General features: G+C 36.0%; 1 protein-coding gene across 1 annotated transcript in view; it reads right to left on the bottom strand.

Annotated features, from left to right (window-relative positions):
• CPS1 (carbamoyl-phosphate synthase 1) overlaps positions 1 to 12,812 on the bottom strand; it is a 127,945-nt gene that overhangs the window by 67,563 nt on the left and 47,570 nt on the right. The window contains exons 14-19 of the mRNA XM_019838609.3: positions 12,623 to 12,812; positions 11,464 to 11,621; positions 9,818 to 9,946; positions 7,117 to 7,261; positions 5,437 to 5,647; positions 3,591 to 3,789 (exon numbers count right to left, since the gene is read on the bottom strand). Coding sequence (XP_019694168.1) covers positions 3,591 to 3,789; positions 5,437 to 5,647; positions 7,117 to 7,261; positions 9,818 to 9,946; positions 11,464 to 11,621; positions 12,623 to 12,812 — 1,032 coding nt within the window. The remainder of the gene's footprint in view (positions 1 to 3,590; positions 3,790 to 5,436; positions 5,648 to 7,116; positions 7,262 to 9,817; positions 9,947 to 11,463; positions 11,622 to 12,622) is intronic.

Here is a 12,812-nt window from a genome sequence, read left to right as displayed (position 1 = left end):
CACATATTGACACAAAAACAGAACTCTTTCTAAATGGGTTATCAGTCACTATCCAAGACAGGTTGGCTTTCTTTATAACTAAGCATTAATATTAATAAAACCTTCAGAATCATAATGAATACTGACAGATTCAGATTTTGAATATAGGCAGAGACTAAATTCCCCATGACAAATTCAGTGTGTCTTTCCACAATCTTTACAACTGATTGTACACTAATCAATTAGGAAAACCATGTGGTGATTCAGTTTGGACGCGTTACAAGTCAGAGCTAAACTTAAATTGCCGTCAAGTCCACCCAGTTATTTTCAGTGGATAAACACTGTCTTTGAGCCTTTCCATGGAATAATAGATTGCTATGCATTTTTGGTCTCCAATTTAAAATAATAACAGTGATAATGCTGTCTTCAGTGTACCTCCGTGATTCTTCAAATAGACCCGAATTCCCATTAATGTCAGTTTGGTAAATCCTCATGTCAATTGTGTGACAAGATACATATTCAAAGATCACAAAAGCCAAACAGATAACCTTTCACGCTGCCCCAAATTTAATTAGAAGTTGGAAGATTCTCAAGAGCAGAGATAAATAAAATGCTAGTCCAATTCAGATACGCAACTTGCGAGGCGTCGTGGTATTTGAAGGGTTACACAGTATGTTCATAGACTTGCTAGCCTAAGCATGAGAGGGACTGCCAGAAATAAGACATTTTATGGTACTATCAAATTAGGGAAAACATTTCTGGAATATTTAATACAGTTTTTAGGTATTACATATTTAACAGTTGGCCATAAAGTAACTGGTTCTATAAGAAATTCATCATACATTTTTATTAATTTTAAGTACACTGTACATAATGGTGTAGAGAATATGTTCAATAAAAGAAAAACAAACATACTTATATAATAATAAAAGAGTTCATAACTGTGTTTGCTCAAAATCTGTGCTTTTTAATACTTTGTATTATTAAAATTCCCCTTCATTAAGTGAAAATTTCACCATTTCTCTGTGGAATAACTGACCTGGCCCTAACCCGATTCCCTGACCCTGTTCTACTACATTCTCAAAGCACCTGTAGGTGAATACTGTATTTTAACTTTTACCACAGTTGAATTCATATTATATTTGGTTCTAGTTATGTGTTCTGAACTTACCAACTGCAGATAATATGTAACAAAGTATCTACATCTTATTCACTATTTTATTCTACCAGCATCTTTCATGTAGGAAGAACTCAAGAAACATTTCCTAACTTGAGGTGAACTAACTGAATGATGTAAAAAATTCACTGACAACAAAATCCTTTAGATAATAATCCCTAAATGAACACATTACAAAAAATTATCTCATATTCTTTGGCCTATAAATTGTATTGTGAGCAATGTGAAAAGGGACACTTTCCATGGAATAAGCTAAATAGCAGTTGTTTATTTGAGCTGAAACACTACCAACAAAACTTTACATGGCATTTGAGTTCTAATTTTCTTGTGCACCTTGAAACATAATAGAAAAAATAATATTTAAAACAGCTATCAAGGACTACCTGGTTTTTTACAACTACTAGAAGGACATTTTAATTAAAAAGGTCAAGTTTTCCTTATCTATCATTACTTTAAAATCTTACATTAACATCTTGGAAACTAAGGAAACCAAAATAGTAATAATTCTGCCTTTCATGAATGACTATGATTGATCAGTAAAATGCCTTTTTTTTTTCTTTTCTCCTGCATTACTGATGGAGTTAAGCTGCACTTCCTGTGATTAGTGGCCATTATTTCTGCAATGGCTAGTCTGAGGATAAGCTATAATCTGTAATGTAGGACAAATGAAGGCCAATATAGAACAACATGTCGTAAATAGTTCTTTGCTCTGTAATCTAACCAGCTTACATATCTAGGCCATATAGAGACACAGACAAGATAAAATAAAATAGAGGATGGATCAGTCGATCGATAGAGCTTGAGATTCATGCATACTGCTTATAATCAAACATTCTACCCATAAATAGTGACAATAATACTGATGGAATACATTTATTGGGGTGGCATATGCACCCCAATATTTCTAGCAGTGCTATCAACAATAGCCAAATTGTGGAAAGAGCCCAAATGTCCATTGACTGACAAAAACGGACAAAGAAGGTGTGGTATATATACACAATGTAACATTACTCAGCAATCAAAAAGAATGAAATCTTGCCTTTTTTAACAATGTGGATGGAACTAGATTGAATCATGCTATGCAAAATAAGTCAGTCAAAGATAAACATCACATGATTTCACTCATATGAGGAATTGAAGAAACAGAACAGATGAACATAGGGGAAGGGAAGGAAAAATAAGACAAAAACAGAGAGGGAAGCAAACCATAAGAGACTCTTAAATAAGAGAACAAACTGAGGGTTGCTGGAGGGGTGTGGGGTGAGGGGATGGGCTCAATGGGCAATGGGCATTAAGGAAGGCACTTGATGAGATGAGCACTGGGTGTTATATGTAATTTATGAATCACTAAATTCTACTCTTGAAACCATTATTACACTAGATGTTAATAACTTGGATTTAAATAAAATTTAAAATATAATAAAAATAATAAAATGTTTAAAAAAGAATACATTTATTGGGGATGCACTATGTATCTACCTTAAAAGACATTACTAAATATTTACATCTATTAATCATAAACCTTATAAGAACCCCACAAGGTAGGTATTATCATCTCCAATTTTCTGATGGAAAACCTGAAGACCAGGGTCTTGTATGAATGTCTCTAGCTAGTAAGTGGCAACACCAAAATAAAACAGAAGCTCATTTAGTTTGGCTCATGCTATCTCCACTTATGCCAAGCCAACTGGATCTAAGAAGAAATAAACCCCTTGGTGGGGAAGGAAAGGGGTGACTGTCAGAGGCAGGGATCTGAATTTTTTAATTTCCCCCTGCACAGAGGAGCACTGCATCTTTGAAGATGGGATAATCAAAAGCTAATTTTAATATCAAATAGTATAAAAGGACATTATGAAAAATCTAAAGGTCCTAAATACTTAGACCATTTCAATATAATGAAAGAAGCGCTTCTCGATTTTGAATTTTAGAGCTAGATGGGACATGACAGACTGTCTAGTCCAGGCCCTTTCTTTTAGACATATAGAAAGTGAAGTCCAAGGAGGATAAAGCCACAATTTATGTGAATAGATTAAAATTTAATTCTTAACCTCAGTTCAGTGATCTTTTTGGTGCACCATTTTATACCATGTTATTTTCTAGATTTGTTTATAAATACATTATAACTCAGTTTTATATATGTGTGTTTGTGTGTATATATGAATATGTTTTTTCATATACTCAAATGCATTATACATCCACCTATATGGCCTCTCCTTTCAAACAAAAGCATTTAAGATCTATTAAATGGCCATGTAACAAATGCCTTCTGTTACCAGTCAGAGAGATGTTGAAACACTAGGGAAGAAATGAAATTCCTTTTTATCCTCCAGTCAAGAACCCAGTATCTAGGCAACCTTAAGACTTTCAAAATGTTAAGGATTTGACGAAATAACTGAGGACAAGAATAAAATAGAAGAATAAACCAAGGACTCACCTCTCCTACACTTTTCATAGAGCTACCAATTCGGCTAGATGTTCCATGAAAACGATCAAGATCCCAGCGAGGAATCTTGGTAACCATGTAATCCAAGCTAGGTTCAAAGCAGGCTGATGTCTTCCCCGATACAACATTCTTGATTTCTGGAAGTGGGATTCCTAGGGCAATCTTTGCAGCAATGAATGCCAACGGGTAGCTATAAAGGAGGAGATATTTTTTTTCTTTCAGCAATAAGTGTTAAAAACAACCCAAAACATAAATTGTTCTTTCTTAGAAATTCTGGTATTAGTCCACATCAGGGTATAAAACACATCTGGTTCTCTGTTCTGTATGAAGATTTAATAGCCCCTTATAAAATAATGTGAGCTATGATAAAGCAGAGAGGCACAGATCACAAAAGAATTCACTCTCTATGCCTGACATTCAGGGCTACGACTGCCAACCTTCGCCTCTTTAATCCAAAATCAATGGCTTCCTTGATAAAGTGCTCACTTGTGTATAGGCTCCACTAAGATAAGAATCTGAAAAATACTCTTGAAAAGATGTACACATGTCTGCACCTAGGAAGATAGCTGAGTTAGCTGGTACTATGGGGTATGCGATGGCCAGAAAATGTAGTAATTGAAAGTTTGGGTCCTTGATCAGTCTCCAAATTATTTTTGAACTTGGGTTTCCTTACAAAACTGACACTCTAGAGGGGCACTTTGGTGGCTCAGTTGGTTAAGTGACCCACTCTTGACTTCGGCTCAGGTCATGATCTCAGGGTTCATGGGATTGAGCCCCACGTGGGGCTCCACACTGATAGCACAGAGCCTGCTTGGGATTCTCCCTCTCCCTCTCTCTCTGTGCCTCTGCCACTCACATGTCCTCTCTCTCTCTCCCTCTCGAAAGAAAAGAAAGAAGAAAGAAAGGAAGAAAGAAAGGAAACAAAGAAAGAAAACAAAGGAAAAAAACTAATACTCTAGGGACTTCACTGGATTGTTTTGGTGATTATAATTAAGAAAATAATTCACAGAACTATAGAATTACATATGAGTCTTGTAATACATCTCCCCCATCCGACAGATGAGGAAACTGATTAGAGACAATAAATGACATGTCCAAAGTCACATAGTCAGTAGAAGAATTAGGAGGAGAACTCAGGTCTCCTGACTCTTGCTTAGGGTAGTAGTTTACCACTACTCCATGCAGCAGTGTGTAGCCATATTAAAAAAAAAAAAATCTTTACACGTAATTATTTTGTTCCCTTAAATGCCATGTAATTTAAATGCCATGTGCTAAATATATTAATAGGAACAAAAGGTATTAGTTAATGTTCCCTCCAGTTATGCTTGCCAGAGGTTTTTAAATGGGTAGCAAATCCATTTATTTGGTTGCGACCTTTATCTATAGAAAAACCTTGCAATGTTTGATCCTGTGGATTTTGCTAAAATAAAATAATTTCTTGAATATTTGAATCAAGCAAACTATACTATGTACCTGACATTTACTATACACCTGAAGGAAACCAGTTGAGGACTAAATTTAAGAATTAATTTTCACTTTTTAACAATATCTGCAAAGTGCAATTAGGAAGCAGATTTTTCGCAGCCTGCTTTGACCACCCAGATTTTGATTAGTTTATGATTAGCCAGCAAACAAAGCCAGCAAGCAATATCATTTGCTTCAATCTGGCAGCAAGCTCATTAATAACCATGTCCTTAGGGTCCTAAATGATTTGCAGCCAGCATACAGAAATGGGGACTATAGCTTATAAACGTAGCACAGTCTTCCACTAGCTGTCAGTTTTCCAAAACTATCTGTGAAGGATCTGCAAACACATGGTCAATCATTCTGATCTTACCCAGTGGCCTTTGAGGCCAGGGCAGAGCTTCTAGACAGTCTGGCATTCACTTCAATGATGCAGTATTCCATTGAGGTAGGATGAAGGGCAAATTGAATGTTGCATTCACCCACAATGCCCAGGTGGCGAACAACATTGATTGAAGTACGTCTCAACATCTGAAACTCTGCATTGGAGAGGGTCTGGGCAGGGGCTACGACAACCGAATCACCTGTACATCCAAGCAACACGTGTTATTTGGTAGCTTATCTAAATAACTAACTTTAGTGACTTAATCTATTTGTGTAATACAAGACACAGTTTAGTCTAAGGGTTTGTGGGGAAAATAATTGTCTCAAGGCAGTGCATTGCTCCAACACATTATTTACAGAAACCCCTCTAACCTTTCCCAAGTTCATCTAGCTATCAAGGCTTCAGTCATCTACTTACCAGATTCACATTAACTTCTTCAATTTCTTCTCTTCATCTCAAAATCTCTCTCTCTCTCTCTCAAGTTCTCCCTTCTACAAACATCATCTCCTCTTCACCCAGACTGACTCATTCATCTGTTTTCCACATCTCATCCCTTCCCATTGTCTTACTCCTCTCTAGTCATAGCCCTTGCATCTTCGATCTCTTAATCTTTAGTCTCCAATCCTTCTGCCCACAAACATTCTCAGGCTTCTACTGGCTCAAGAATCCTGTCCCTCTACATTATTAATCACAAGAACATCTCTCTCATTTTTTACATGACTAAACTTCTTTAAAGTTTCCCAAGTCATCATCTCTCTCATTGCCATATAATTCTTATCAATATGAGTCCCATAACCAACTTTGCATTAAAACTGTCTTCTTGGATATTCAAAACCCCACATTAAAATCCTAATTCTTGACCTTTCATAGCATTTGATATAACCAAAACCAAAGCTCTTCTATAAAACATTTTCTTGTATCGACTTACTTGTTTTCTATCACTCCCTTATTTTTCTTAAACACTAACCCTTCCTCTTACTCCTGCACTGTAAATCTAAACAGTTCCTAAGTTCAGTCCTTGAACCTATTGTCTTTCTTTCTATGCCTATGTCCTTGAATACTTAGTCTATGCATCCAGCTTCAATTATTTCCTTCACACCAATGCCTGCCGATGATTTTATATCAGCTTTTTTATTTCTATTCCCCTTTCTTGAATTCCAGCTCCACATTATCAACCCTCTTCTTGAGAATTCCACCCATGCCTCATAGTTAACATTTCTGAACCCTAAGTCATAATTTTTGTCCTAGTTTCTCTTCCTAAAAAAAAAAAAAAAAGCTATTTCACCTTTTTCTATTACTTGTCGCTATTTTCTCATTCACTTGGTAACTAATACCCTCATGTGATTTAAGCTGTCTTAACCTCATTTCTTACTTCTCAACACCAAGTCTTACATATTTTACCATCACTACATTGTTTATATTTGACTTCTTCCTCAAATGAAATCAGGATAATACCTGACTTATTTCACAGTGTTTTTGTAAAGATCAAACATGAGATCAACGTGAGATTATTTTCAATATTGTGAAATACCATTTTGTGTAAAATATTATCACTAGTCAGTCAGCTAAGAATAGTAGTTTAATGAAAAGAACTCAATAAAGGTGGCTATGGGTCATCAGAAGCATGAACGCAGGCATTACTATTATTCTTGAAGATTCTTTGCCTACCTGTATGAACACCCATGGCATCAACATTTTCCATGTTACAGACAGTGACACAATTGTCATCGGCGTCTCGGACCACTTCATATTCTATTTCTTTCCAACCTGTCACTGACCTCTCCACCAGAATCTGGTTGGTCATAGCAAAGGCCTGGAAGTTGGTGACACAAGGTATCAAAGAGTAAGGAAAGGTTCTAGTTTAAACATGGATATTTGGCACAGTGCCCTGGCCTGAATCCCGGTCAGCATCATGGTCTGAAGCCTAGTCTCCATCCTCCTCAGTGCTCCAGAAGGCACAATGTGTCAGAAAATCAGTGAGGTACTAGGAATAGCATCCTGCAGTGAATATGCTTGATTTACATTATTGAGGCTTGCCATTCAAAGTGCTGATATGACATTAAATCAAACTAATTTAGGAAAAAGAGAAAATAATTGAGCAATCAGGCAGAGGGAAATGGAATTATTTCAGCAGCAAGGCTTCTGTGAAACCAGAAAATGTGATAAGTGCGAATAAATATGGAAAAATAAGTCTAAAGACTGGTTTTCTCTAAAATAGCTGAGAGTGCTTTGTACAGTGACATACACAATAAAAGTCAGTTGACGTTGATGAGGAGAAGAAAGGAGATAATGATGGTTGTAAACAGTTAGCCAAGATGGCATACGAAACTTGGGAATTAGAAGAATCATATGCAACTATTATTATGGTTAATCACCGCCTAAGTGCTTAAATACCCTGAGTCATATATCATGTATGCCTGATTAAACAGATATGAATTAGTATAATTATCATTTCATATTTACTGAGTATGCACTGGTGGGTAGAATACTGAACCCAAAATATGAAAGAGGAAGTCTTTGACCTTAGGACATTTGGTGGCTGAAAATCCAAGACAGAAATGTCCCTTTGTCTCATAATGTTTTTGATTTGTAATAGCAGTGAGAAAGGAAGAGAAAGTAACCAGAGAAAGTACTGTGAATTTTTTCAAATTATTAGCAGGCAGTATAATGAAATAATAACTCAATGTTAGTTTTTCTTTAATGTGTCTCAACACTATTTGTTTAACCTCAGTCAACACTATAGGATTCACCATGTGCAATGGAAAATGTAACACATTTGTCCCCACAGCTGCCTATGATGAGGTTTTCAAAGTGGTTAGGAAACTCTGTAACCAGCATTAACAATTTAATAATGATTAATTTGTCATTAGGATTGCATGCTAAAAGAGGAAATCTGTGAAACAAAGGGTATGAATTTCGAAAAGCTTTTTGCATTCTAATAGACTAGGCTGGATGTTTGGACACAAGGACAACTGAGATCAAATGAGAAGTTGCCTCAACTTCTTTCTTTCCAGCCTCAGATTTTATGCAAAAGACTAAGACCTAGATGAGTTACTGCAGCTTCTGAAGGTGGTAAACATAATATCAAGAGAATAAGGGGTAGCTTAGGAAATAATGATACAAAGTAACTATTTTCAAGGGAAAAGTTAGGTTTTCAACAAAAGAAAAACACTCAATGCCCTACTGATTATTTTAGAGGAATTGTAAATCATTAAAATTTATCCCATCCCCAAATTGCTTTCATTGTAAATGTTTTTAAACAATTCAGGGGCGCCTGGGTGGCGCAGTCGTTTAAGCGTCCGACTTCAGCCAGGTCACCATCTCGCGGTCCGTGAGCTCGAGCCCCGCGTCAGGCTCTGGGCTGATGGCTCAGAGCCTGGAGCCTGTTTCCGATTCTGTGTCTCCCTCTCTCTCTGCCCCTCCCCCATTCATGCTCTGTCTCTCTCTGTCCCAAAAAATAAATAAACGTTGAAAAAAATAAACAATTCAGTGTTCAGAATTTTTTTGTACTGTAAAATATATATTCTTAATAAAGAATAAGTACACATTGTCACTACTGGGAGTAATAATGAGATTACTAATACTAAAAATATTGGAAACATCTAATATTCTAGAAAAAAATTACTTCTATAAACCTGTCTTTTCTTTAAATAGATGATTCATAAGTCTAGAATGGAAACAAGAAATACTGATATTGATATATTGTCCTTTTTTATTTCTTTTGGCAACTTTAGAAACACTAAATCCAACTTGTTGACATGTAAGTTTGTCATTATAGTTATCTAAATATATTTAATTTTATTTATCTGTTCTCAAAATCCTATGTCAACAACTCAAGGGCCACATTTTGTTTCTCTCTAAAAGGTAAGTAATGATAGATACAAGCTGTGCTTGGTATTTACTCAGCATTCCCCGAAATAGCTCTTATAATTCTGTCAGATTCACTTCCATGACCATCATGTAAGTTACATGGGTCTCTTGACTGCACACGCACTCATTCATTCAGCAAGAAATTATTGAGACCCCATATCACCAGGCATCGTTCTATTCGGTGAGAAGAGAGTACACACAACCAACAAAAAACTCCTTATCTAATAAAAAGAAGCATACATAAGCAGGAAAGAAAACAGTTCTAGCAAGAACGTCGAGAGCTCACCAAGAAATTTGGCTAATGCTGTGCTCCAATGTCAATAACTGCACTGCATTTCCCTTACTAAGGTACAGTCTGTTGGATAACACTTACAGAAAACATGACAGTGGTTTTAATAGAGAAAAGGTCATTTCTCATCTACATAACTTTCTCTAACTGAAAGGGTTTATCAAATCAGTTTTCTTGATTGATAAGAATTTGGTCTGTGAAAACACATACCTTTGTGCTGAGGTCCAGTAATGTCTCCTTATTAGGACAGATGCCTGAGCCTAACCCACCCAGAGCATAGGCAGAACGGATCATCACTGGATAGCCGATGGTGTCTGCTGCTTTCAGGGCATCCTCAATCTGTCAATGAGAAAAACTCAAAGTTTGAAAAGCTGACCACACTAGCAGAAAAGACCACACCAACAGAGTCTAGCAATTGAGATAAATCAGTTTATTTGGGAAGAATCATTATAGAAATGTTGTATTATTGCTTCATTTCATTCTGAAGAACAAGTGTTGTTTTACAAATTTTAAGTAAAATTCTAGGATTTTTTTTCATACTCACTGAAAGTTTTTCTTTCATCTTTCTGTTATAAATTTTATTTTGCCATATAAAAAATAAAACAATGCCTGAAGCTGAAATCATCGTTAATTTAAGAATGGGAGCCATATTGAATTTTTAAATTCCGTTTAAAAGCCTTCATCTCTTCATGATACAAGGATTTCTACTGCTGAAACTAACTTGGTATTCTTGCAATAGGCCATTAGGAATACTATATAGAAAGAGTTTTCATTTTGCAAGTTCAGTCAGAGAATAGTCCCAGAAGCATAGATTTTTTTTTTAACTTACAGAATACAACATATGGTGGCTATATTTTTCTGTCATGGAATATTATTACACTACCAATGGGAGTGTAATTACACCTTTCCCATATGCCTGTTTCGCATCCTGAGGAAGCAAGGACATAATTAAATCTGGCAATGAAAGAATAAATGTATGGCAGGAGCTTTCCAAATGTTCAGCAGAGTTATCCCGGGACTATTCCTGACTGACAGCTCTGAAACATTGTATGTACTTGTGAGCATTCTTTTCTTAAAACCACACAGCCCATTTTCGTCGTCCCGGCAATAGTTGCCCTTTTCCCTCAAGATTTGCCTATTTTTGCAATAGGGAAGTTGCATCAAAAACTGCCTCCAGAACCCCCACTTTATTGAATATATATGCCTGAAATCAGGAATAAAGTCAGGGACAAAAAACAGATATATGTATCAAGCCAAATTTGTGTTGGTGCCTCATAATAGCCTATCAATAGGCACAGGCTATGACAGAAAGTGATTAACAAAAACACAAAACAATCTATCCTCTCCGAACACCTAATCTACAAGTTTTTCAGTCATGAATCTTATTGATTAGATCCAATGGCTTTTTTCTAGATAATTTCATTTTTAAATGTTTATTCCATTCTAACAAGAAAATTTCAATCCAATCATTTCCCATTTGCAGGTCATTCCCATCTACAAGATGTGTGACTGGTCCCAGAAAGAAAGTAAAAATCACTTTGGCATTGTAAGTTTACATGGTTCTTTGTTTTATTTAATTCAAGAGATCTGATATTCAGTGGCACTTCAACCCCTGATAAACCACTTCGTCTCTGGGCTTTTGCTTCCCTTTTCATAAAATATGACTACCTCTCCCAAATACTGTAGCATGAAAGGCTGTAATTAATACACAAAGTCTCTGAGATACTAACACATTTCTGGAAGAAATTATATGCATATATAATAATTTAGCTATTATTTTCAGGCATGACAAATAACTCTCCCTATAAATGTAAGACAAATAATGGCCTTGTTTCCCCAGAACAAAGATTCCTTACCGATTCCACTGCAAAGCTTGGAGCAATCTTTTCATTAATTTCATTTAGTTTGTCCGAGAACAGCTGCCTGTCTTCTGTGGCCATAATGGATTCAACCGAGGTCCCCAGGACTTTCACGCCATACTCCTTGAGTACACCTCTCTTGAATAGTTCCACTCCTATGGAAGAACCAAATATAATCAATTTTTAGAATCTCAAACTCTTATGTCTTTCTTAACAGATACCTGAATACAACTTTTTTTTTTTAACCTTAAAATGAACTCCAAAGCCACCACAGTCTACAATAAAATTGTACTTAAGGTAAAAAAAAAAAAAATTGAAAGAAATTCTGAAGACATTCTAGCAAAATATTTTGCTGGTGGTATTATTACTTATATTACCACCTTCTCCACATGATTTCTATTATTCTTATTAATCAAAATCATAGGATACAGTGAACTTCTAGATTTTAGTATATTTCCATTCTTTCTATGATCCATTCCTATATTGAGATTCTCTTATTTAAATAATCCCAGTGATGTGGATCTCTATATGGGTTAAAAATAATCAAAATAGTGTTTCCATTTGCGTGCCACTTAACTTAAGCTAAGATTTTTATATTTGACTTATAAATTACATCACCAACTGCTTACCCCAACTAGCTAATGAGATTCTCATTCATTATATAGTTCCAAAGATTTGAAGCACTGTAAAAAGGACAGAGTATTGGACTCACCAGATGCATGAAAGGATTGCAGAGAGACTAAACTGTGTTATCATGAAAATATATGTGAAAGCCAAATGCTACAGGGCCAACACATAAGAGCACAAAGCATTTAATCAATGTTAATTCTCATTTTTTATTCATGGTAGTTCTCAGTGTTTCACTGGTAACACAGAAAAGCAAATTCCTGAAATGGAGGAGGGAGACCTCACTTCGCCGCCCCAGAGCATTCAAGTAAAAGGTTTCTTTTTGTATCTTAGCTGTTCTGTGAAATAAACCAGTAATATTTATCACATGACATTTTCAGGTGGCTGTTTGCTAATGGCTTCCTCACACATTAAAGAAAGAAAGGCTTTTATGAACACACAGAGCATAATTGTTAGATGGATTCAAACAAAAAATATTACACAGAAGTACCTGGGCTGAAACTCTGCAGTTAAGCCAAAAAGAACTCACCACAGTTCAGAGCTGTCTGGCCACCCATGCCTAGAATTAACCCATCTGGCCGCTCCGCCTTGATGACCTCTGTGACAAACTGAGGGGTGATGGGGAGAAAGTAGACAGTATCTGCTTGCTTTAAGCCCACCTCGTTGGTCTGCACCGATGCAATGTTTGGGTTCATCAAGACAGTTTTGACATTTTCTTC

This window comes from Felis catus, chromosome C1 (genome assembly GCF_018350175.1).
Source record: "Felis catus isolate Fca126 chromosome C1, F.catus_Fca126_mat1.0, whole genome shotgun sequence".
NCBI classification, from domain to species: Eukaryota; Metazoa; Chordata; class Mammalia; order Carnivora; family Felidae; genus Felis; species Felis catus.
This window is presented reverse-complemented; position numbering and strand designations above follow the sequence as displayed.